The 27,483-nt window shown below is 37.1% G+C and overlaps 2 protein-coding genes across 2 annotated transcripts in view; one reads left to right on the top strand and one right to left on the bottom strand.

The window, feature by feature from the left end:
* The window catches only part of St3gal6 (ST3 beta-galactoside alpha-2,3-sialyltransferase 6), a 330,280-nt gene that overhangs the window by 64,510 nt on the left and 238,287 nt on the right, over positions 1-27,483 (top strand). The gene's annotated exons all lie outside the window — the stretch shown is intronic.
* Cpox (coproporphyrinogen oxidase) lies at positions 14,805-27,037 on the bottom strand. Its single transcript, XM_027943180.2, has 7 exons — positions 26,385-27,037; positions 24,153-24,296; positions 23,766-23,876; positions 22,527-22,668; positions 20,636-20,854; positions 16,692-16,796; positions 14,805-16,076 (listed from the first exon to the last, which is right to left on the bottom strand). The coding sequence occupies exons 1-7, from the start codon at positions 26,899-26,901 to the stop codon at positions 15,989-15,991; spliced, it is 1,326 nt and encodes a 441-aa protein (XP_027798981.1). The 5' UTR covers positions 26,902-27,037; the 3' UTR covers positions 14,805-15,988.

Here is a 27,483-nt window from a genome sequence, read left to right as displayed (position 1 = left end):
CCAAATTTCATGTGTTAGAAACTTGATCCCCAAAGTCACAAGTTGATGATATTTGATAGGTGATCTGGTCATGAGAATTCTGGCCCTGTGAACAGATTGATGGATTAATGAATTCATAGACTAAAATGTTGTTAAAGGAATGGCTTTGTTATAAATGTAAGTTCCCTCTGGCACACTTGTTCTGTCTTGTCATGTGAAGCACTGTGCTGCTTCAGAACTCTGTCAGACACCCCCACCAGTAAGAAACCCCTCACTAGATGTAGCCCTTTGGCCTTGGACTTACTCAGCTTCTAGGACTACAAGAAAGGTATTTCTTTTCTCTGTCAATTATCTAGTTACATGAATTCTGTTGCAGCAATAGAAAATGGACTAAAACAATTCCCTTCCAAAACTAAGATTTGCTGACCCTGTGAAAACAGAGACTTCACTTTGTTACCCTTCAGGATGAACTGAATTGAAGCTTTGCATTGCAGTAGGCTGAACTGAACTGAGTATATTTCCTGAAATTGTGCAATTGTAATATTAATGGTAAACCCTTATCCTGTGCCTGGCACTGTTCCAAGTTCTTTCCATATATTAATACGGAAATCCTTCATGCCACTTTGGGCTTTGGGACATTGTTAAATTAAATTGGACATTCTGTTCAATTCTACTTCTAAAAAAAAAACCTTAAAGTCTGGTTGCCAAGTCCATACTCTTCAGTGCTCTGCAATATATATGTTCCATGTAGTGACACAGTTGTAAGTACATGATCCTACAATTGGAGAAGAGTGTAGCTCAAATGCTGCAAGTAGATGAATAAACAGATTCAGGAAGTGGTTTATTGCATAATGCTGAGTTTCTATCCTTATTTCTCTAGTTGTATCATCAAATCAGAGGTTGACACTGAAAAAAAATCAGTGCCACAAAAACCTCCATATTATTAGTATTTCTTAATTCTGAACTCAGTAAAAAAATCAGATTTAAACTAAACCTTTACAATTTAATAAGCAAAAGGATGAGAACATTAAAAAAATAATAGTCATAAAATATAAGTTCTCTAATCTTTTTTTACTTTGTTTCCATAATTATAGGCTTTGTTTTCACAGAGCAACAGCAATGGATATTTCCAGATCCTTCATTGAGTGCACACCATGGTTGAGGCTATGATAGCTGAGCTTGGGGTAAGGGCCTGATTATGATTGAGCCTTGGTAATTCCATGCCCAGAGTTGAAACCTTGGAGCCAGAGTTCTTCTGGCCAACACTTGGCTCTGTATCATTGAGAACACCTCATTCCTTCACATCCCAGTTTTCCCCATGCATGCAATGGGCACAACTCCCTCAAGATTACTTCATATATTGAATATGTTAACTTATAATTTTAGAACACACCTGGCACAAGGTCGCCCCTCACTTAGTGTTACTATTAGTATTTACTGATGTGAGGGGAAACAGAGTATTTAAATGCAAATTTAAATTTAGAAAGAGATAAATAATGTTGCTAAATGTCATGGGAGAGTCAGATGAGAGGTACAGATATGAAAAATGCCTGGGTTCAAGGTGGAGTGAGGTCGAGGTCGTTATGGGTGGGAGTGTTTGGGGCCCCTGGGGTAGACTTTCAGGGTGAGAAGACTGAGCAGGGCCAGGAAATAGGTTATTTTGTCCGCTTTTGATGTGGCTTAGGTTCACGTGCTGTCACGAGTATGATGTTTTTGGCTAAGCTAAGGTGGTCTATAATGGGCACCCACAGCAAAGGAAAAGAACAACAAGAATGAAAAAGTTGAACAATGGGTGGGATGTTCATACTAATTGAAGTAGTTAAAACACACAAAGGGTAACTGTTATTTTCTTCCCAAATAAAACATATGTACATATAAAAATGGATATATTAATATTTTGATATATGTCTAACTACCTATCACTGAATTGTTATTTTCCAGCCAAATTCCTTCATCAGATGTCTCAATTACTTAGCTTAACAGTATTTTTATGGTGATCAGAGAACATGAAAAGCAAAATTCTGATGCATCTGTCTGTATGATGTAAACATACATGCCCATGTGTTTCCCACCGGGAGGGGAGAGATCAAGGTATGAACTTCATTAACTTTCCTTTCACCAGTCTCCACATTCTTTCTACCTTTAAGGTAGTTACAAATCATATGTCCAGTTTTCTACGTATATATATCTCATCACCTGTTTTAATGCCTTGAGTACGGCTTCAACTGATTTCCCTCAGTACCTAATGTCCACCCGGCACTTAACAATTTACAGAATCCTTCTCCATACTCTCAGCATTTTTTGAGGTACACATTAGTCACTCTGTTTTACAGATGAATTATGAGAAGATGTCCCCGAGATCACACAGCTGTGACTGGCCTGAGACCTGGACTTAGATCATATAATACTATAAAAGCTTTCAGAAATGACCATTTTGCACTTAAAGGCTCCAGTTAACTAGGAACGGGGCACAATATGGATATTTGAATTTCTGCCATTAAAGGGTTTTTTAAATTGTTGCTTTATGACTTGCTTCATTTTTATATCGTTTTTGTTTTTGTTTTCCCTCTGGGAGAAAAAAAAAAGTTAGATTTTTCCTCATAAGTTTCAGAAGCCTGCCAGGGAGGACAAGTGATTCCCACAATCCTGACTGTGGTCTTAGCTTCCTAGTCTTCAGGGCAGCATGAAATGCAGTGGTAAGTCACGCTCCTCCAAAAGTAGCAAAGACAGACTGATCCACTGCGCCCCGAGTAACTCTTTCCAGGGATTGTTCTTATCTCTCCCTTATGATAAAAGGGAATTGAAAAAGGGAATTGCTAAAGCCATGATCCTGAGATCCTGTAAAAAGAGAACCCTGTACAGGCTTCATTAGCACCCAGAAAATGTGGTCTAGGGTAGGAAAGGTAATTCATACTGTAAAACCCTTCAGCAGAAATGGTTCATGATGGGCCTGTAATTAATGTAAGGAACTTTTATAAAGAGCTGGGGGTATGGAGGATGGGGAGACAGGGCCACTGGAGGAGAGCTCAGCTGGAAAAACAAGAGAGCCCAGAAACTTATTTATAAGCATTCACTGGCCACCAAAAGAGAGAAGAAATCACACAGTCTAGGAAATAGGAGCTCATGGTCTGACAGTCCCTCTGGAATCCTGAGTATCTTCCATATAATGTGTGAGAAAAAAAGGAGGAAAGTGAAGTTTAATTGAAGCTTTGTGGGTTAGGGAAAATGGAAAGGGGCATGGAGGGAGGAAAAGAAAGGCAGATGGAGGGTGAAGGCAAATGACTGTCTCTAGTGTTGTGACGATGAATGTTACCTGTCAGCGTGGCTGGGCATGGTGCCCAGATATGTGACCAAACATTCGTTATTCTGGATGTTTTTGTGAGAGTATTTTTGGAAGAGGTTTATATTTAAATCCTAAGGAAGGCTGTTTGGCTTCCATCATGGGGGCAGGCCTCATCTACACAGTGGAAGTTCTAACCATAACAGAAGTCTGACCTCCCCCAAGCAAGAGGAACTTCTGCCAGCGCACTAGAACTGCAGATTTTGGACTCGCCAGCCTCCATATTCACATGAGCCAATTCCTTAAAATGCAGGCCTTTCTATGCCTGTGCATACACATCCTGTACACTCAGTTTCACTGGAGAATTGACTACAAAGAGGAGGGACTTGAACCTCATGAACAAATGAACAGGGGCATAGCACCAAGCCAAACTGAAAAAAACCCTGAACATTTGGGTACTGATCTCACTCTGGGCCTCATCTGAATTTTCCACTATTAGCTTTCCTTTGCTAGTTTTTCTTATTTTTAATTGAATCCATTCTACTGTATTTCATGCACTATTCTATGTCACCTTAATTCCTTTTTCGGGGCAATTTAGGAATTTAAGTAAATAAATAGATGCTTATCAAATGAAAACATTACATAAACCTAGATTTAGACTTTCTGCCTAAACAGAAGGACATATGAATTATGCAAATCTAAGAAGAAAATGATGATAAGATGTAGAAGTCCAAGTGTGTTTGTGAGGAAAAATATTTAGAAATAAGAAAGTATTGAGATTAATTTAAGGGATTAAAAAATTAAACCACAGATTTGTAACCAAGAACCAGACATTCTTCATTAAAAAAAAAAAAAAAGGAAAATGAGTTTTGTGTAAGTATGCACACCAAAATTTCATGAGCATTATGAGCATTCATAAAATATTTTCTGTAGGCATAAAATTAAAGTGTTCAGAATGAAGGCAGAGCAATGAAGGCATGGTGCTGTGTTGACTTTGTGCAATACTACACTCCTAACTCTAAAATATTTTCCTGAACTAATAAAAACTTAGGTGAAGTTTTGTGCTTGTCCACAAGAGAAGTTTATGGCATTTCTGACTATCTAAAATTATAGCAAAGCACTAAAAATTGAGGAACAAATAGCAGTGAACTCAGAAAGTCACACCGCAAAAGCCAAGTAAGACCAAGAGGACTCCGCCTACCTGCCCACATAAGATCCTGGCCAGGGCCAAAACCAAACCTTGTGACAACGTTTGGAGGAGAGCCTAAAGATTTCAAGAGGAGGCATTCATCTTGTGACCTGTATTTCTAGAACAGAGGGTCCTTCAATCTTCTTTGCTCACCTGTGTTTGTATGTCACATAAATTGGACTATGAAACAACAGCACATAGTTTGTGAGTGGTAGCCTCAAAAGACATCCAGACACTTTCTCTAAACCCCAGGTTAAGCTCATTCCTTCTGTTGAACTTCCTCTAATTTGATGGGGACCAAGGCAGGTAGGGAGGGGCTGTGGGTTTTTTACTTTAATTAGATTACTTTTCTTCTTTCATTTCCCTGTTCTGATGATTGACAAGAAAACTATGTTGAGGTTTTATTATTTTTTAACTACTGATAGCATCTCCTTCAAATTATCACTAAAATATGATTTGAAGAAAATATAAAGTAGAGCCATAAAAACTTGAAAATGCTTTCAAACTTTCTTTCTGTATGAACACGAATGGGCTCACGTTCCTTTAGGACTTATGAGATGTTGTCAGATTTTAGTCAAAGGACTGTATGTTTAGAAAACATAACCCTAGACACAGTGGTCAAAGTGTTCATGGGTCATTGATTTAAATGCAACCCAAAACTCTCAGGCAAAGCCTTCCAAGAGGTCATATATCTCTGACATCATTTAGCACCCTCCTCTGAAATCCCTCCCCCATATACTTCCAAGTAGGCAAAATCTGTGATTCAATAATTTGCATTTTACTTACTCATATATGTAGAAAAATACTTGGTAAAACACAGAAATTTCTATAAATCTTTAAGAACTATTAGAACCTGTCAAATAACTCTTTTCTCTGAGCAAATCTGATTTCTTAAAGTTCAAGCTAGTTGGAAAATAATGGGTAATTAATCTTAACAGTGAGTTCAAAAACAGGAAGAGGTCTTTAAAAACACTGATAAAATAATGGCAACTCATGATAAAAACTTGTTCATCCTGATTTCAAAAAAAAAAAAAAAAAACAACTGATTGAAATATACTTGATTAAAACATGATTAAGATGATGTCTTGAAGACTTAAAAAATTCCATTTCATCTAGTTTTAAATACCTTTATTAACCTAATAAATGCAATTATTTAGAAAAACCAAATAGTAGTAAAGGCTTATAATGAAAAACATTAATTCCTTTCCCATTTCACCCCTACCTAATCCTGCTCCAAAAGCAACCACTTTTAAATCTTGCTAGCCTCTCTTCAATTTACCTCCACATTTTATAAACGTTTAATTTCATATCTGACTGAGGTTATTAATTAGAGGTCTATCTGTCTGTGTCCCTTTACTTGTTTTTCTTTCCCTCATATCTGAAGATTTTCCACAAATATCTGATGGTTCTTTGCCACCCATTTGTACAAAAAGCCCTAAGAAGCTGATTGGAAGCTCTTAGAAAAAGTTAGGTAAGCAAAAGAAAAGCTAGTCATTTTGTGGTGAAAACACCAAAGCCTCCAGAGGTAAATTACTTTCTCTCTGGAGCTATTCATTTTCTGCAGAAAAGAGCCCTTGACTCTCCTGCCCAGCTGGAGGTCAAGTTCCCTTGGAGGAAGAAGGTGGGCCCTGAGTTAGAGGACCCAGTCAATACTTACTTTTAGGAAAACCAGTCTTTTGAGCCCCAGTCTGTTCTCTGAAGTTTTTAAATTACAGAGGGAAGTGTTTATGATATAAAGTTAAGGGGAATGAGTCAAGGTACAAAATGATGTATGATTTAACTATATTAAAATATGTGTAATAGAGCTAGAAAGAAATGCACCAAAATGTTGACTGGTCATGTTTATTTCTCAGTAAAGGAATAAAATGCAATTCTTTTTTTTTCTTGACATTTTCATTTTCCAAAATTTTCACAAAGTGTACATGGTAATTCAAATATCAGAGAAAAATACCCAATTAAAAAAAAAAAAAAAACATGTCAGGATGCCAACAAGAAAAGCCACCCAAGTGGATATTATTAGTATCAGAATGAAAAGAGGTTTTTCTATTCTAGCTTAAAAGATTTTAAAGTATTTGATATATATTAATATTTATAAGATATAAGCAGGATGTTTATCATACATAAGCAGAAATAGTTATTGACACATTGGAATGGCCACTTGTTTACCTGAATTCAACTCAAGAAATAGAATACTGCTAAGAACTTTGAAGTCTTTGGTGAATCCAGCATCTATCCTGCTGCTCATTCACCTGAATTTGGTGTTTGTCGTCGACTTTTCATTAGAATTTTACTACTGTGTGTATCACTGAACAACCTATGGTCTAGTTTTGCATATTTTTAACTATATAAAAATAGAATCAAAGTGTATACAATATTCTACAGGTTGCTTTATTTTCCCTCAATATTTTGTTTGTGAGACTCAGCCATAGTAATTTTCATTCTTCTATACCTTATCATATAGTCTATACAATTCCATTTTGTTAATACACCAAAATTTTGTTTATTCTCTTATGTAGCTAACTTGTATTGTTTTCAAGTTTGCACCATTAAAACGATTTACTTCTTCTTTTCTGGTCTTTATACTTCTAATTCTTTCTCTTGTGTAAATGTCTTGTCTTGGCATCTCAATACAGTATTAAGTAACAGCAATGATACTGAGTGTGCATGGCTTGATCCTGACCACTAATTTTTTTCTTTTTCCTTTTATTTGCTTACTTTATTGAATTATTTTTTACAAGTTTTTGGTTGAGAATTAGTTTATTTTCATTCTTTCTTATTTAGCAGTATAAATATTTAAAGCTTTAAGAAAAAGCTGCATTAGTTTTGTCCAATAGGTTCTAGTAAGTATTGTTTATATCATCAATATTTAATAGATATTGAAAAATTTGGGCTTCTATTTCCTGTTAGAACCAAAGCTGGACTAATAAAAATAATTGTTTTAATTTACCTGATGCAGGCACTTTTAGCTTTTCAGTTGCTTATTGATTTTTTGTTTTTTGATATTATGACATAAAATAATAAATGTTGTTAGTATACTAAATTTTTTATTTATTGTAGATATTGTTTCATAATTTATAAAGCAGTGGATTTTAAGAATGTTCCATAAATAATTGTAAAGGTTGTCTCTATTTTCAAGGTGCAAAGTTCAAAATGTATGTAAGTTAGAAATATCTTGTTAATCATATAATTTAAATCCTCTACATCTTCACACATTTTACCTACCTTACTCTGTTAGGGACTTAGAGGTAAAATAATTCATCTTTCACAAGTGTGCTTCATTATGAAGTGTGTCTTCTTAGTCAGTTTTTAAATTTTTTCCTTGTTAATATTATTATGTCATTTGGTCCATTGATGTTCATAACTTTTTATAATCACACTTTAAATACCCTTACATTTCTACTTTTATGCTTTTAGAAGTGAATTCCATGAGAGCTGCTAAATCATAACTTCTCCATTTTTAAAATTTGACTTGCCTGGGACAGCTAGCATTCTTTACTTTCTGAAATATTTTCTTGAGTATATCTCTTTATTCATTTGAGTTTTGCTTTAGAATTCCATTTAAAATATTTTACTATAACAGGAGATGATATTTTTATTGATGAGATGATAGTATAATGTTTACTATAGTTTTATCATGTTTAACGTATTTTCCAAATTTATGATTTAAGGTAGCTCACTTTTGGTTTGATTTATAACTTTATTTCCTTATGTAACATCTTAGTTCTTTATTTTTTTAGATAATACCTATCTGTTGCTTCTAAATCAATCAGAAAATTACATATTTCCATTTCCTTTCCTGGACTCCAGTCAGAGGGGAAAAGCCAAGTTTTATTGTGATTTGGCTTTCTTTCTTGGTTTATTAAGATATTCTGATTTTGTACTTCTCCATTTTCATTTCTGGCCTCTAAAATTGTGAAAAATCTATAAACTATTTGGACCTACAGTTTTTGAAATTGTTTGATCATGCACTGCCAACTCCATGCCACCCAAACATGCTCGCTTATTAGTGTACTCAATGCATGTAGTATTGTACTGATTTATTGTGTATATAACTAAATTACATGCAAAAAGTAGAACTTTTGAAATGATCAAAATATTTCTTGACTTTTCCTCACTGAAGTATCACATATAGCTTCTGGGGTTCAGACACCCTACACTGGATACTCCATTTGGGATGAATAATTCTTGATTTTTTTCAGGATCACATATCTGTGAGAGTCAAATTACCATTATTCATTCTTTCAAAATGTGTACAATTTCTAATGATTTTAGGAAAGTCTCAGTTCAGGGACTCCCTAGGAACTCAGACAATAACTCTGGCCTTGAATGCTCAATATTATCATTATTTTGTAGACATTGGCAGCTTTAGGATTTCCAGGGAGAAATGAAACAGTGGATTCATTGGAAAGGTATAAGCAACATAGTCAAATTAATCATGCTTGATTGAATATGTAATAACTCCTTTAGATAAGCTCTCCAACAGTAGTATCGTTCAAGGAAGCATAGATTTCTGATAGTTCTCACATCTTCCCTTCTTTTCTGCTTCCTGCTTTTCTGCCTATTTCTGCTCCTCTCTTTCCTCTTCCTCCTTCCCTCTGTCCTTCTCTTCCTCTTCCCTCTTCTTCCTCATTTCGCTTTCTCCTCCCCTCCTCCCCTCCACCCCACCAAACACACACAAAAATCAAAGATTATATTTTTTTGAGCAAACCTGCTCCACCTACTGGTTCTTTCAGGAATGTTGTATTTTAAGCACAGTTTAAGAAAAGGAGACACTATCTATACGTTAATGAAAATAATTTTAATGCTTAATTTTATTTTTACCTGAGAAGACCTTGATAATTAAGAGTCTAGGGGGCTGGAGTTGTGGCTCAGTTGGTAGAGCATTTGCCTAGCATGTCTGAGGCACTAGGTTCAATCCTCAGCACCACATAAAAACAAATAAATAAAGGTATTATGTCTGTCCACAACTAAAAATAATAATATTTTTTTTAAAAAAGAGTCTAAGGTCATTTTTTTAAAATTTGGAACTTTAGAAATTTGTTTCTGAAGTTATCAAACATATTGGCATAGAAAATACACTATGTTTTTTTTAGGTATGTTTTATAATTTTTTATTTTATTCTTATTTGGGTGTATTTTATAAAATATATAACATTAATATGACAGTTCAATACAATGTTAATATCTCTTACATTTGCAAATATCCATTGTAATGATTTAACCCGTTTTGCAATCACACCCAACTCATCCCTTTCTATTTCTTTCTTCTCTGTTCCATTTGTTTGACCAGCTTTCAGACTCCTTCCTGGACTCCTTGCCCTGTCCTCATTTCTCTGCCCCCGTTCAGCCTGTGTCTTCCTTTCTTATTACACTGTAGGCCTTTCTTCAGGTTACTCACCTTCAAATTTTTTAAATTATCACATTTACACAAATGATAAATAAATTTCTTTCTAAACTGAACTTCTTTCCTAAGCTGTGAGACTCTTCAGAGACTCGCATCTCTGAAGACTGGTAGAGCTGCCTTGCAGGCATTTCAATTTCCTTTCATTTTTGTTGACAGCATCCAACTTGTTCCAGTTACCTATTGCTGTTTTAAAAACCACCATTTAGTGACATAAAACAACAACCATTTTATCATGCTCAAAGACTCTGTGATGCAGAAATTCTGATAGAGCATAACAGGGATGGCTTGTCTCTGCTCCACACACCAGGGCGTCAGCTGAGCAGGCTGTCTTATGCTGTCCCTATCTCCCTCGCCTTACTGAAGTAGGGGATGGGGGTGGGCAGCAGGGCAGGGTGTAAAGATGAAAAGTAAGTCCTTGCTCTTTGATTCCCAGAAGTGCATTACTTTTAAGTACCACCTTTGTGTTGGAGAACATACGAGAACAAGTACACTTCAAAGAATAAATACTTCCAGAAAAGAAAGTTCGTTTGCATCGTAGACATTAATTTAAATATTCTTTGAAAATATCTACAGAAATGGTTATTTTTAATAGTCAAACTATCTTGTGAACTATAAGAAACTGATACATTGGACTGAATTAGCATACTATACTCAAGGTTAGGAGAACGTGAAGCTGAAGGCATGGAACAGAGTTAAAAATGCCTGTCTGCCTCACCGAATTGGAAAATGAAAGCAATACCAATCAGAACTGAGCAGAGGTCAATCACCATGAAATCTTTAGATTATGAACTTATTATTCACTTGCTATTAAATAAAAGAGTTACTCAACCTGCATGACTTTGTGAACTTCAGTTTGATACCTCCCCAAACGTGTTATAAGCAAAGGCATCCATTGGAATGGTACTGCAACTCTAAATAACTATAAAGGCCCTGAGTTGCTTTGTGTCAATTTGTTGAAACTCTGATGGCTTAGATTATGCCAAATATTTTGTTCAAACACATTTAGACATGTGAAAGGAGATTAGTAGATGAAAGATACTTGAAAATATTTGTTGAATGACTTTAACATCTAGAACAGAACCAGGTACATTGATGAGAAGATGGAATGCAATTTAATTATCTTGTTCTGCTGGAACATGTTAGTGCATTCCTGGTTTAAAAATCACCCGTAGAAACAGGTCTGTGAGGTTATGCTACACAACCCGTGACTTGGTTACCTGAAACCAACAGGATTAATCAAGTCATTTGGAAATATCTAAGCTACACTAACTTTAATGTGCTAATTAAAGTTTATTATGAATTTAGAATTTAACATGTATATCTTTGGGAAGAACTAAAATATTTAAATGTGGGATTTCAAACATGTAATTAACACTTGTGGTCAGAAAATACATCCTTGAAAACAATGTCTAAATGGGTTTTTTAAAATTTTAACTTAATTTTGTACCAGGGTTTGATCCTGGGGGCACTTAAACACTGAGCCACATTGCTAGATCTTTTTGTATTTTATTTAGAGACAGGGTCTCACTGAGTTGCTTAGGGCCTTACTAAATTGCTGAGGTTGGCTTTGAACTCTTGATCCTCCTGCCTCAGCCTTCCCAGCTGCTGGGATTACAGTCATGGGCCACAGCATCCAGCCTAACCCAGCTTTTAAGAGTTGTGTACTGGGAACATCTTCCTTCGCAGATTAGGAATAAGACAAAGAGCTGAATGGTACTAAGCTGGAGACTATAATATATTGCAAAACAGTATTGGAAAACAAAGGGTAACAGATCATTCATAAGGAAAACCCCAACGTTAAGTCTTTTGTAGAGTATACGTTGAATGCCCATGAATTCAGCCTGTGGTGAGAGCAATCCTGAAGGTAAAATGTGCTGAAGAGGGAGAAGAGACTGTTTTCAAGGAAAGTTTCTAGGAGGAGATTTGAACTGGCCATGGAAGGATAGATAGGGACATGAGATTTCAAGCAGAGATAGCAGTTCACTGAGGAAAGGCCAGAGGGTCATAAATTCAGAGGATGTTCAGAAAAATAGTTCAGGGCCAAAATACTTGGAAGAAATATTAAAGAAAAGGCTGAAAAAAGGCAAGGGCCAAATGTATTGTTCTGGATATCAGACTGAGTTTGCAACCATTTCTGTAGGAGTGCGTCGAATATTTCAAGAGGGTAGTGATAACGAGATTTGGAGAAATAATTCTGAAGGGAAGGAATGGAGGTCAGAGTGACTAGAGGCAGGTAGGGTACTGCAAAAGCTCAGGTGAGGTAGAATATGGATCATAGTGGTGGCAATGGGCAAAGGAAATCAAGAGACATTTCAAAGGTGGACTCCACAGGACATTTCCTGTGGAGCAGTGAGGGAGAGGTGTCAAATCTATTTTGTGGTTTCAAGTCTGACATCTAGGTACAGGTGTTGAAGAGGACCACAAATTCCTTGACTCCCTCCCATGGGGAGTTGAGATCTAATTCCCTCTGCTTGAATCTGGAACTGACCTTAATAATAACTCACTCACTAACTGGAATGTGGAGGATATAATCTGAGGCTAGATTAAAAAAATATATATCAAAATCAACTATGCTGCTTTCACCTTGCTCCAGGGAATATGTATCCTGAGCATTCTAGGCACTGTGACCTACAAGTCCAAGGTGGGCCTATTCTGTGAGTCATTCTCTCCTAGACACAAACATGAGTTAAAAACCTGAAGATGATTCCTGCCTTGATGAATTCTAAGAACACACATGGAAGGATGAAGTCTCAAATAAACACATTATTTAGCGTTCAGATCTCGTTTTCTTTAGCAAACAAAATTTACCTCCAACATTCAGTCGAATAGGTGGTTGATATTGGCTGGATCCCAAAGGTTAATGTTTTAGAGATTTGGTCCTCAATGTGGTGATGCTAAGGTAGTGGAACCTTTAAGATATAGGGTGTGGTGCAAGGTAATCAGGACAGTGGGGGTGTAGCCCTTCGTTCTCACCCGCATCCCACTGGGGCGATAGAATTTGGGTCCCTCTGCATGAAATGGCCTGGCTGTGAAGTAACAGTTAAAAGAAGAAAATGGTGGTGAGGGGAAACAGTACACAGGAAGTAATTTTGAAACGCGAGGACAGGATGGCTCTTTGATCTAAGGGATTGAGCTTCCACACTGGAACTAGGGGGACATCAAAGGTGGGTTATCCAGTTACCAGTGGGTTACACCCAACTCCAGAGCTCTGAGAGCTGTCACACTAGGAGAGTGGGGACAGAGATCTCACGCCTTGGGCAGTCTGATACACACGGGAAAGCCGGGATCATTCCCAAGAGGAGACCTAAGTCCCTCATGGCTTAGGTAAAGTAGCTTTACAGGTGGTATCCCACACTTTGTAGGCATTAATGCTGGTCTAGTAGAAGTCAGTTCTTACAAGAGTGGGTTGTTATAAAGCAAGACTACCACACCCACTTGGCCTCTTCTGTAGGTGACCATTTCCTTTCCTACTTCTTTGCTATATTGTGCCACAGCCAAGAAGTCCTTTATCAGAGGCCCAACTGACGGGCTGGTCAATCTTGAATTTTTAGCCTCCTAAATTGTGAGTTAAACAAATATCTTTTCTTTATAAAATATTCAGCCTCGGATATTTTCTATAGGAACAGAAATAAGACTAATACAATGGGTAAGAAAAGCATAGAGGTGGATAGAAAGTAGTGGTTGGATACTTGCTCCAGGGCATTTACATCTCTCCCCAGCCAACCCTTATGACCACTTATAGGAAGGTGTTATCTGAGAGTCAGGTGTTCAGGCCATTTAGAGGTGCCTGGTCTTCTAGTAGACTTGCCATAGACATCATTGAAAATTTGGAAGAGAAACTCACTTTGAAGAATAGTAGAATGACATTTTACAATGGTTTTACAATTATTTTTTTCCCAGATGGCTTCATCCACAATAGAAATATTTATTGAAGAACATGAAAATGGACAGAAAATTTTTGAAATTTCTTATTTGTCCAGTGTCCAGCTAGTAGCCTTAACTAAACACAAACAGACTAGCAGATATATCTAAATGACTATATTTCATTTTTTAAGCTGGTCACAGTGGCACATGCCTGTAATCCTAGAGGCTTGGGATGTTAAGGTAGGAGGTTTGCAAATTCAAAGCCAGACTCAGCAACTTAGTGAGGCCCTAAGCAATTTGTCAAGACCCTGTCTCAAAATAAAACAAAAAGGGCTGGGGTTGTGGCTCAGTGTTTAATCGTCTCTGGATTCAATCCCTGGTACCAGCCCTCCCCCAAATAAAATGATATGGAATAAAATAAATGACTTTCATTTTTTAAAAGGCAAACTGAGGTTTATTTGAACATTTGTGCCTATATGCTTATATGATGTTGTTTTCCCCTGATTACTTTCTTGAAATATTATTCCCATATACAATAAAGTTCCATGATGTTAAGTGTAAGTTCAATGAATTTTGATAAATGCATACAGCCTAGAAATCACCATCACCACTAAAACAGGGAACGTTTCTGTCACCTCAACATACTCTTGCACTCCCTTCACAGTCGATTCCCTGTCTCCAGCCTTTGTCAATACGGATCTGCTTTCTGTCATTAACATTATCACTTTCCTAAGTATTCATGTGACGTTATCATACAGTAAGTGCCCTTGTGCCTGGCTTCTTTCTTGTGGCACAGTGCTTTTGATGTTCATACAGATTGCTGCATTTAATGATAGCTACTCCTGTCATCACTGAGCAGTGTTTAATGTTTGTACGGGTCACAAATTATCCATTCACCTGCTGATGACCATTTGAGTTGTCTCTAATTTTGGCGATGATGAAAAAAAAACTGTTATGAAAATTGAATACAAAATTTATATTTCTCTTGGATAAACACCAAGGAATGAGGACTATGGTTTTAAAACCAAGAAATATTTGTTTTCCTATATCAACTATTCCAACAAAATAAAGAACACAGATATTTCAAAATTAATCTTATGTCACAATAAAATTTATTAGTGAGTCCACTGTAAGACAATTGAAGAGTCTGTACATTTTCTAGTCCTAAAAGAGCCACACACAATCACATACATTCGACATTTCAGAATAATGCTTAATAGTATGTATGAGACACTGTTCCTTACAAACTTCAATATATTATTAATCAAATAATACATTCATATTACTATAGTTTGTGATTTTTTTTCTTAACAGCAAAAATAAGAGTTGTAGAATATCCAATTTGAAAAACAGGACAATTTCAATCAGACCATTTTATAAAGAAATACATGTACAAAATACCTACATGTCAACATCAGTTATATTTGCTTTACAGAAGGAAAATATTCTTCATTTCATTTTCCAAATGAAAAACATTTTCTAAATTCACATGCTAGGATTGATCTGAAACACACAGAAATGTCTGGAATAGAAAAAATTTAAGTATCAGAATCCAGGGATATTGTGTTTGCATTCAGAAATGCAGAGAAGCCTAACCTTAACAAATTACGATTCCACAAAAGTCAAAGTTACGACTTAGATGCCCCTTACTTAAATAACAGTAATATCACTAGGAGTTAAAAACTATTGATAACCACTGAATTGTAATACATGCAGACACTGAGAAAATTTCAAGTGCTTTTAAATACCTGTCATTATAAAAATGAATATTGTGCAATATTGTGGTCTCTAGAAAAAGATGCATGACAAAGTAAAACTTTAACCTTCAAAGTTTCATTCCAAAGTTACCAAGAAGTCTCAACTTCACTGAATTAATAAAGGTAAAACACATCCCATGACTGACTTCTGTGGTAGAACCTAAAACTTTAATGAAATATATGTAACAAAAATAAAATGAGGAGTTTCCTGGTATGTTATTATACTATTTGTATTCCCTCATCTTAATACTTAGAAACTCCATTTAAATTTTGTAAACTAGACACATAAAATTATTCTAAAAATATAAATGAGTATTATGTGGATCAATTGACCAACCATCTGCCATGACCTGACAGCATCCAAAATATTTCACCACCTGACAAGATCAGGCCCAGACTGGAGAAGACTGGGGCCAAAGGCACAGGGAGCTCAGGACCACACAGTGGTTAACAGTGCCAGCTGGTGGAGGGGGCACACAGCTGTGTCCTCCGAACCCCAGCACATTTCCGCTTGCATCAATGTACCCAGTCCCGCGGATGGCGCAGAACTTCCAGAATTTCAGCTTCTTTGGAATTCTCCGAAGGTGAATGCATGTACTCCCATCTAAACATGATCAAAGCAGAAGCAAAAAAATTTTGAAAGTAATAATAAGTAACATACAACTCTTAAAATAAGTTTAAAAAAAAAGAAAGAAAAAATAATAAAGAATAAAAACAAAAAAAAGTGTTGCTTCTCTTATTTATTGTGCTTGATAATGCCTTGCCACCCACTATCTTTTTAAAAATATCTACAGCTAAAGAAATAGTTTTTTTTTTAATTCTTGAGTATATTTGGGCTAATATTAATATCTCAGAGCCTACATGCACTTTCATGTAAACCAAGGTTTCATAAACTGTAGCACCTCAGATGATCCGTGGGCAGATGTTAGCTTAATTCTTACACAAAACTCTTCCCAGAGGGGGTGGGAAATCAAACAGGAAGGGATAGACAAACTTATCCCCTCAAATACCTCTTACTTCTCTTTCACCTTTCTCCATAAAGCTCTATCGTTCATTCTGTAAAATCCAATATGATCTGCCTTAACTATCTAACCATGATTTTCTTATAAAATTAGCAAAGTCAAAACCAGTGAAGTCTTAGGTAAGATACTGTCAGCACTGACTTTCATATTTTAGGAGGGTTAGTCCATTGGGGTAGACATGTGAGTTATCTGCTTACCGGGCAGTTAGAGGTAAAGACATCAAGATGCTTTCAATCCTGGATCCTGGAGTGAAGAGGCCAAACTTTGTGCCCCGATCATACAGCAGATTAAATTCTACATACCTGAGATGAATACATCAAACAACATTAAGAGCCTGCTGAATGATATCTTTCTACTAAGCCTGTAACAAATACTTCAAGTGTGTGTGTGTGTGTGTGTGTGTGTGTGTGTCTCGGGGCGGCGGGGGGGGGGGGGCGGTTCTCTCTCTGTCAGCTGGAACTGGCACAGAGAATACCAGCCTACAGCCCAAGAAGCTTTCCCCATCTGGCCAGCATAAATAAAAGGGCATTCTACCCCATGAACAATAGGATACACATTCTGCCCCAACACAGAGCAGTTACAAAAAAAGAAGGTTATGTTTCCCATAAATAAACAGAATGAATACAAAGCTGGGAACTTTAAGGCACAACAATTAAGGAAAAAAATGGCATCCCTTCTTAGGATAATACAGCTCCTTCTGGTCCTCCCCATGGGCTGATGGTTTCATTTCACTGCCTAGAACTCATAAGTACTACTAAGACAGTGTAGAACTTCTGTAACTGAAGACCAAGTACAGCTACAGGTAATATTAATAATGATTATAATATTCTAGATGTTCCTCTTTCTTTTTTATTTTATTTTTAAGATATATTTTTTTAATTTATAACAGCGAATTCATTAAAATTCTTATATGACATATATAGAGCACAATTTTTCGTATTGGGGTAATTAATGATGGTCGAATGTGATAATCATTATTATCCAAAGTACATGTATGAAGACACGAATTGGTGTGAATATACTATGTACACAACCAGAGATATTTCTCTTTCTTAAAAACTAGACACATAAAATTATTCTATAAGTATAACCACTGAATTGTTATATATTTTCTTAAAGTGGGTAATAATATTTTTAAGTACTGGTATAATTCATTCTTCCGGCAGATTAACAACAACCATAATATAAAGTAGTGTTTTGAGTCTTAGTGCTGTGTTTTGTTTTTTTTTTTAAGAAAAATATCATGGGCATCAACTAAAACTTGGTTCAGTATATTAACTTATCCAAGGATTCCATTAACTGTCATAGACACAGATATGGATTCCAACTAACTTAAAAATATTTATCCACCTTTAACATCATGGGATGTCAAAAAGTTTCTTCTCCCCAATTTCAAAAGGATAATTTTTACAACCCAAGGAAGTCAGAGTGATCCATAAATGTGAAAATTTAAATAGTCCCTCTTTCAGATCATTTTTCAAATACTTCAGAAACTACTCTGCTGTTCTTAAATTCCCTTAGATATTCTCATTTATCCTACTGGTTATTATCTTTAAGCCCATTCATAGCAAAATATTCTTTAGAACCCACAGTAATTCATTTTTAAAATGGTATCATTTTGTGTGAAAACTTGTAAAAAAAAAAAAAACTGTAAAAATTTAAATAATTTTATCCATGCATCCTTTTCTAGTTCTCTCTACGTATCACTGATTTACCTTTACATACTAATGACTATTTTATACCCCCTTATTTCTATTTCAAAAGATAATTTAAGTAAATCTTCTTTTTTCTGAAGATCATGGAAAAGAGGGCTGGGATGTGGCTCAAGCGGTAACGCGCTCGCCTGGCATGCGCGGGGTGCTGGGTTCGATCCTCAGCACCACATAAAAATAAAATAAAGATGTTGTGTCCACCGAAAAACTAAAAAATAAATATTAAAAAAAAATTGTCTCTCTCTCTCTCTCTCTTAAAAAAAAAGATCATGGAAAAGAATTTAATCTCTTAGCTACCTTTTTACTCAATGTACATTCTAAAAACATGATCCCTAATGGACCACTGATTCCCTAGCATATATTGATGTTCTTGAAGACCTATATCAAAGGTCCTTATAAGAGATGCCCCAAATGTATTCTCTATGTGATATATGTATTCCTTTGTTTGAGTGAATAACACCCCTTCTTCACATCAGCCTCCATGACTTCCAACAGGTTTCACTTAAGATCTGACCTTGATCCTTTCCATATATTTATCCTCTCTGAGGAGCCTATAAATTATGAGATTTAATCAACCTTTTTGATTTAAATAAATGCCTATGTTTTACCCTGCTTCCCTTTACCAAAACAAAAATAAGGTGAAAGTCTTTAGTGAGAAAAAAGTGACTATGAGACAAAAGTTCAGTCAGAGGAAATAATAGCAGCAACTAAGGGCAAGAGACTAGAAGAGGGGACCAAAGGAGAGACTCAAGTCAAAAAGAAACCAGAATGACCACTGAAAAGGAAACTCATATTTGGACAAATGGGGCAGAGGAGTAGTAATCTGTAAAGGAGATAGTGCATTATGAAATATGAGAGACTGAAGACAGCACAAGCATCTATAAGTCTCTCCTATGAGGAAAGAGCTATTCTCTTGCCATCTTAGGGCCCAGAGATAAGGGTGGTAGAAGGAGACTACCTTGAAGAACACTCACAGGACACACTGTAGAAAAGAATCTATTAGTGCTAACCTAATACTCCACACTTCTAACGCAAAAAACACCAGACATGCAATGATACACATACAATGGAATTTTCAGAATGACCTGCCATCATTCAATGTAAAAAAGAAAAAATAAATAAGAACAAAAACCTATTCCTATTTTAAAACTATTCCTCTAAGCAGTTTTAAAAGCTTCATCTGATTACTCCTCACAAAATTTGCCAGCTCTGCAAATGAAATCTTGTATAAAACTAAGATATTTTAGTTTCCACAAAGTTTTAAATTATCCTCTTAGATATGTCTTCCCCATTAAATGACCCTCTATTCAGCAGGTCCACGTTATGTCCCTCTGTGGTCATTATAGTGCCTGACCATAGGAAGCCCACAATAAATGTCAAGTGAACGAAGGAAAGAGTGTCAAAGGTATATTTGAGAAATTTGGCAGGGTGGGGGGTGGGGTGTCTGTGATGTCCCCAAACAGATGCATGGTTTAAGAAATTTCTAAAAGGAAAAGTTTAATAAACTTTCATATTTCCAAGTTGATAAAGCTTTACCTCCTTAGTTATCAAAGCTTCATGTGCCTGAGACAATTAACATAAATTAGAAAATCTATGTCATGAACTAGTGGTATAGATACATTTAAGAGGATAATGAGAAACTGATGGGGGCTGGCAGGATGGATATTTGGAACTGACCCATTTGGCCACCCAATCAAGCTTTTCAAGCTCAATGCACTCAGCAGGATGAATAAAGTGACTATCATGGCTTACCATTATATAAACCTGCTTCAACTTCCTCTCTTTCTTGTACTAGAAAGATGAGTTTTAGAGTAAGATGATTCAGTGCCACATCTGATATCTTATAGGTACCAGCTGTGTCATCTTGGGCAAAGACAAGAAACTTTCCTTTCTATATTTTGTCGTCTGTAAAATATTACACCTATTACACAGATCTGTTGAGAAAACTGGATGAAAAATACCTAAGATAGGTGTTGCCCACATCAGTGTGCAAGGCTCCAAAATTACTAATTACTAAGTTCTCATTAAGTGTAAGTAATTTCTGCAATTATTTATATTAAAATAACTTTTAAGATGAATGAAAAGTATGATTGCAAATTTTAAAAATCAGCAAAGCAACACCCACATCTTGAAATAACACTGGAGGACATTGCCAGAAGTCTAACAGAAATTAGCTAAATTTTGTTTAGCAAATACTGCATACCTACTATACGACTCTAATGTATAGATGAATTAAATAAACTTTATTTATTTTTAGAATACTATTTTACAGTATTTTCAGTCTCATTTGTAACATTTACCTGGTTATGAAATAAAATCAGACTGCATATTAACATCTGCCAAAGACAACACTACACCTTATCCATTGTAATTAAGGCTTCACCATTTCTTCCAGCTGTACAGAGACAATTTATTCTGCTGTCACTTACCGTCCTCTTCTAAGTTGCTGCCACAGCTTCTCCTGGGGGGTGAATGAATCATCACAGTGCTTTTTCACAAGGGGGATATAAGAAGGAACCACAGCCTGGGCACAGCTCTGCACAAAACGAAACACCTCCTCCTTGGATGGAGAGTCAAGATCATCAAAAAAGATACCACCAATGCCCCTGCGCTCTCCACGGTGTGCTATAAAAAAATAATCATCACACCTGAAAAACACAGCAGGATCAAATCAGGGATCAAAGGAGAAAAAAGACAGACATGAAAATCCATGTGAGCCTCTTATTTCAGAGCCCTATCCTCAATTAAGGCCAGCACAGTGTCCTTATTTTCTAACCATGAAAATGAAACTAGGACTTTAGAAAGATACTCTTATCTATAATCAGGCAACCAAACCATGTCTGACGAATACGGAACTCCAAGGATTTTAGTAAAAACAGCAGCAGAGTTCAACATGAATCCTGTCCTTGAAACAAGTGCTGCTTTTACAGGAAGCAGGAGGACGGATGTCTTCCAACAATGATGCCAACCAGCGTGTAACCCTGAACTCTAGAGTCAAAGGAAGGAACTGTAAAAAATCTCAATGATCTCTTTCAGCCATAAGATCTGATGACTTTATAGCATGCACAACTGAGAGGGATGACTTCTATATCTGCCCAAACAAGCTTCCTAAGTCATCTCCCAAATGCTAAACTTGCAGAATAGTTTACAACTTGCAAATAGTTCTGATGATCTGTGTATAATAATGGTCCCTCAACAGAATAAGCTGTTTCAACAAACGAAAGCTGTTTAAAAGATCACTTTTTATAGCCCCAAAAGATCAAACTCAAAAGAAAACAAAAGCAAAAACTGGAACTGATGCACTGGTATAACCAACTCAGTACCTCAGCAGTGTGCTTTCCTTTATATGAATAATAGTTCTTTTCAAAAGTATATCCTGAGCAAGGGTGTGAAATCAGCTTTTAACCCAAATCACCTCAAAATTTCTCTTTATAAGATTATAAAACAAAGAGGTTTACTAAACACACTAAAAATTTCTTGTTAACTAGCCTGGATCCCAGATTTTTTTTTTTTTTTTTTTTGTGGTGCTGGGGATTGAACCCAGGGCCTTGTGCATGGAAGGGAAGCTCTCTAGCAACTGAGCTAGATCCCCAGCCCCTGGATATTTTACTAACTAATACTACTTAAAAGTCATCTCAGTAGAAGAAATAAAAAATCATGACAGTACCCCACCAATACTCCTGGAAGGATGTCGAGTTGTGGGAAAGAGTAAAAACAAAATGAAAACCTGTATCTTTTCATTTACATGCATCCATAGCTTATAGTTTTCCTTGGCAATGTTAAATCAAGAAGAGAATATTCCAAAGTTTTATCTTTTGTTAAAAAATATTTTAAAGCTGAATGTCTGACTTCTGAATAAGTGATAATTTTCCACAATTAATAGCTATAAAAACAAAACAAAAAGACAAAATCCCCTCTTAGTTTTCTTTTTAAGAATGGCAATTAGCTCTAAACAGAATTGGGTTCTTTATCCTTATTCTAAACAATTTATGCTAAGATTCTATTTGATTATGTAACAAATATTCTGAGTCTCTTCACATCTGTAAGGTTTATATTCTATCTTTCTAAATCATTTGAGATCAAAAAGAGATGCTGCTACACAATATGTATTACAGACATTCAAATATAAATTGCTAAGTAAATAATTTATTTAAAACACTTAAAATTGGGATTCCACTTATTTTAGTAAGCAAAATATGAAAATAGTTAAATCTTCATAACTGAAGAAGGTGTTTAGTGATATATAACAGCTGCCTTCAGGACTCACCAAAGGAATGAGACATACTTTTAGGGTCATAAAAGTGCAATATCTGTACCTACCATTTTTTAAATTTAGGGTAGAGATCTGGACCATGCTGGTCACAAGCCTCCTTTAGAGTTCTGTGAAAATGAACAGCATCCTCTTGGTTCAAGTATGTTGGAGTGAGGTCACATCCACCACCAAACCACCACTGCTTGGTACCTACCAGATCAAGACACTGGGTTCAATGTGGACTCTTGAGATTCCACACATTACTGACTGCATTAGCAAACTCAATTCATCAGCTTAATTTATTAACCATAATATAGTGATAAGCAAAACCCATTTTACAGCCGGGAGCTGTGGTGCACATTGGTAATCCTAGGGGCTCAGGAGCCTGAGGCAGGAGAATTGTGAGTTCAAAATCAACCTCAGCAAAAGCAAAGTGCTTTTGTAAAAGCTCCCCAGGAGATTCTGAAGCTCCCCCTATTAAAAACCACTGTCACCCCTTCCCTTCACCCAGAAATGGACAAAATACTTGCTAAGGTAGCAATTTACCATTTGAGTATAATTGTTTGATGAACTTACTTTGATCTATTGATTATCAATACAAGTTACCAATTGTTTTTTTGTTTCTTTGGTGCTGGAGATTGAATAGGGTCTTGGTATATTCTAAGCACACTCTATACCACTGAGCTATACTCCCAGTCAGTAAATAAGTTTTAAACATTAAAAGACTGAACCAAATTGAATAGCTTCAATATGAAAAATTAAGGCAGTAACTTTAAATGCCATCACCTGTAGACACATGAGCAAGAGTGGGCATGGCATTGCACAGATGCTCCAACAAGTTGTAACAGATGGCTGGAATTACATGCACATGAGGCCTGATCAAATGTATCCTATTTTAAACCAACTGATAATGTCATGGTGACGAGCAAAGCTATGCATGGAGAAATATTTTCTCCAAAAGCAAATTCTCAATTTCAACTTAACTTCATATATGAAGTTTTCCTTCAGATATAATGAACTTATATTTGTAAAGAATCCTGTGTGCACTTCAAAGTTTGAGTTTGTTAAATCATTTTTTGTGTGCTGGAGGAAATATGGGGAGGTCAGAGTCAATCAATACCATTTTCACTTTCCATATCTAATGCATAATCCACTGTATCTGCTGAGGAATATGCTTTCATATACTTCCTGGAAACCTAGTTAAGGTTGTACTTATTCTTCCTTGCTTTAGATGTGATGCTTTATTATCTGTTTTTAAAATATATATTTTGTGCAATAATACTTTTCACAGTTCCTGATTCACTTACCATCAGCTTCTTCTACTTCAAAGTATCTGTAGTTGAAATGGATAGTGGGAGCATGAGGATTCTTAGGGTGAATAACAGAGCTCACGCCCATAGCACAAAATGGCAATTTACCTGGAAAGTAAAATATGTATTGAGCTGCATTCAATCATCTGGCCTGATACAAATGAACTCTAATTTGATTTCTAAATCAATTTTCAAATGCTGCTTTTCAATTTTTTTTCGAAAATTTAATTTTCACAAAGTAACTGTGAACATGCTTATCAAGCATATGCCCCCACAGAGCTTTTTCCAAAAACACTATTTATTTTATAAATAAAACTCATGTGGTGGAGGTGGGGGGGGGGGTGTTGCAAAACTATGAAACACTGTTAAGATGATCTGATTTACCATCTTTAGTCTTCAAAACTTTTCCTCTGCTTCTCATTTGCTTTGCCGCTTCCTCGGAAAGATTCCCATGAACGACAGAAATGCTCACCCCAGCCTTCTCAAAAACCCGCCCATCTTGAAGTACACAGCTGATGCCGCCACCGCCTGTTTAGAGAAATGGAAAATGAGGAGAGTATAGAAGTCTGCAAACCTGAGACCTTGCATGTAGGTGGTGAGATGAGTAGTTATTTTCCTCCTCTACTTTCCAAATATTCTATAATGGTATATCTATAATTTTTATCTACAATAAAATTAAATAACTAATTTAGCTTTATGGCATAAGCTGTTGATAATGGTCAAATACTGAATCTCCTCATATCTTTAAAGTAAATATTTCCTCTACATTCTTATAACATCACCTAAAATAAATCACTAGAATATTCTCCCTTCAAATACTGCCCTTCAAAATGAAACTCTTATGATATATGAGGGAAAGCTAAAGTTAAAAAATAATAATGGGTATACTTGAATGATGTTCTATTATTATTGAATCTAAAAGCTCTATATTGTTTCAATGTTTTTTTCCTCATTTTACCATGTGTCTTTTGTGTTTACAGATGATTAAAAAACAATAGATAACAGTAGACTTAAGGGATTCAGAACCTCAAATTGAGTAAGACACACATTAATATTCAGGCATAAGATCCATACTATTAGTTTTGTATTTTGTTTTTGTTTTCTCAAGAGACCGAGGTCACCATAAGGGCACTGTTTCATGAAGATTCATGTTTGGCTTGTTTTAGTTTTAAGAACTTCAGGGCTGAGACAAAAGATGACATATATAACCCCTGTTCATTCTAAATGAGAAAAATAAAGTCTAGAGAGGCAAAAAAAAAAAAGTGTGTTGAAGGTGACACTAGGCATGGTGGCATAGACCTGTAATCCCAGCAACTTGGGAGGCTGAGGCACGAGGATCACAAGCTCAAGGGCAGTTTCAGCAAATTAGTAGGCCCTAAGCAACTTAGTGAGACCCTGTCTCAAAATTAAAAAAAATAATAAAAAGAATTGGGGATGTGGCTCAGTGGTAAAGGCCATCTGGGTTCAATCCCCATTACGAAAAAATAAACAAAAGCAAGATCACACAGCTGGCCATAGACCAAAACCATTTGTCCAAGTCCTGTTCCTTTTTCAGGCAACATTCTAAACATTTGACATATTTCAACACTTGACATCATTTCATTTAAATTTCATAATATGCATACTTAGATTAGGGAAACATATATAATATACATACCTAGGGAAACAGGTACAAAAGAGTTAAGTAACTTCCCAAGGTGACATAACTAGTCTAATACTTGAGGCTGAGTCCTGGTTCAGTGGCCTTCACTTAAAAACATTACAAGATGGAAAACACTAAGTAACCTGACAGAACCTCACTTAATGTGGCTGTCGCAGTATCACAGCTCAAATGTAGTGGTAAATAGTTGCTGTTGTATTCCCCCATTTATGAGCAAGATGTGGGGTTTCACTGTATAGGCAACAACAATGGTCGCTATTATATGACTCCATAAGAACTGGGTTTTGATACTTAAGCATGTTGGCATTAAATAGAAATATTTTTCTAGCAGGAAATCTGATAGGTGCATTTGGCAGAGCCACTGACAAACCAAATATTCCTTGTGGAAAAGAAAAAAGAAGCCTGGGGTTGTGGCTCAGTGGTAGAGTGCTCACCTAGCATGCACCAGGCACTGCGTTCGATCCTCAGCACTATATAAATGTAAAATAAAGATATTGTGTCAACCTAAAATTTAAGAATAAATATTAAAAAAAAGAGGGTGAATTCTCGACAAACGAGACCCTCAGATGGAGGAGTTTGACAAGCATTTTGCATGAAGGAGTCAAGTTCCTCTATCTCTAAATGACGAAGGACAAAAGCACCTGGAGAAACCGATGAAATTCGGGGAAAACCGATCTTCAGTAACTTCAGTCATCCAAACTTGTTGTATGTAAATATCCCTTAAGATTTCCTTGAAAAATGTCATTATGGAATTGAGAGCATTTTGAAATACCCAGTACTAAACTGACAACAGATCCGGGTCCACACCTGCAAGCAGAAGGTTGATGGCTCTCTCAAGTGGCCCCTCTGGGGCATTCCCTATACCACCATCCCAATCCTGAGGCAGGGTCTTTCAGCAACCTGGAGTCCCGCCTTTTTTCCAAGCCCCGCCTCCCTCTAGGGTCCGAACACCTCACCTTCCTTCCTCTCCCATCGGTCCACAGAGAAGCTAGCGACCCCATCTACCTGTGCCAGAGCCTGGCACACCTGGGCCTGCGTCTCCAGGATCAGCAGCTCCATTTTGGTCTTCATGTCGCCTGGCCTCTTCCGCAACTCGTCTAAGTCAGTCACAGGCGAGGCCATAAAGCAGCTGCAGCGTCGGGCCAGGTCATCCTCCTGTGGCCTCTCCGGCGAGGGACTCCGCGCCCCGGAGCTCTTGGGCACCATCTCCGCCCGTTGCACATGCCCGAAGGCGGCGGTGGCCAGCCCTGCCAACCCTGCTAGCGCTGCGGCCAGACCGGTCCCAGGCCAAGGGCCACCTCTAGCCGAGGGGCCATGCGCAAGTCCACGGCTGTGCATCGTGCCAGCCGTGCCAGGGGGCTGGCAGATGCGTCCGGTTGCGCAGCGCTGGGACCAAGCACGCAGCTCTCCGCAGCCGCCTCGCGCCGCGCGCCAGCAGGGGCCTGCGCTCAGCCTGCCCAGGTACCAGGCCATGCTCCCGCGCTGTCGCACTAGGCAGTACCCACGTCCTGGAGACTGGCCTCTTAGCTGGACGAGTTCCTGAACCGGCGGCCAGCACTAATGGTCAGAACCTGTAGCGGAGAAGCTCTACTGCCGGTTTGGGCCTCGGGTGGTGGACGCGGAGCAGGGAATGCTGGGAGCTGTAGTTCAGCTCATATCGCCACCTGCAGTGAGCGCCAGTGCTCGCTGGGGACCCGGAGATAAAGATCCTCCGCGCCTTGAAAGGCTGGTTGAAAGGGAAAAGACTTCAGCATGGGGAGGTGCAAGAGAGCTGTGGAAGCAAACAGACAGATAAGAGAGGCTTTCTTGTCACGTACAACCCTGGGTGTGCTGTCAGCCACAGCGAGAAGGCAAAAGAGAGATAGGAGACAACCAACAGGGAAGGAAATATGGCAGAAACACACCCTCACCTCCACCCTGACCGTCCTGCCTTACATATTCCAAAAAAAAAAAAAAAAAAAAAAGTTTTGAAGAATATAGATCCTACCTCCAGATCTATGGAATGTTTGCAAAAGTGCCCGGGTCCCAGTCCTCCAGCGTCCCTAGAACGTGTGG

Source organism: Marmota flaviventris, chromosome 8 (genome assembly GCF_047511675.1).
Source record: "Marmota flaviventris isolate mMarFla1 chromosome 8, mMarFla1.hap1, whole genome shotgun sequence".
Taxonomy (NCBI): domain Eukaryota; kingdom Metazoa; phylum Chordata; class Mammalia; order Rodentia; family Sciuridae; genus Marmota; species Marmota flaviventris.
This window is presented reverse-complemented; position numbering and strand designations above follow the sequence as displayed.

Coding starts and splice junctions, on each gene's coding strand:
- Cpox (XM_027943180.2), bottom strand. CDS start 26,901: ATGGCCTGGTACCTGGGCAGGCTGAGCGCAGGCCCCTGCTGGCGCGCG. Junction 23,877..24,152: donor AGTTTTGAAGACTAAAGATG/GTAAATCAGATC, acceptor TTTACTTTCCAG/GTAAATTGCCATTTTGTGCT. Junction 22,669..23,765: donor TGAAGTAGAAGAAGCTGATG/GTAAGTGAATCA, acceptor TTGATCTGGTAG/GTACCAAGCAGTGGTGGTTT.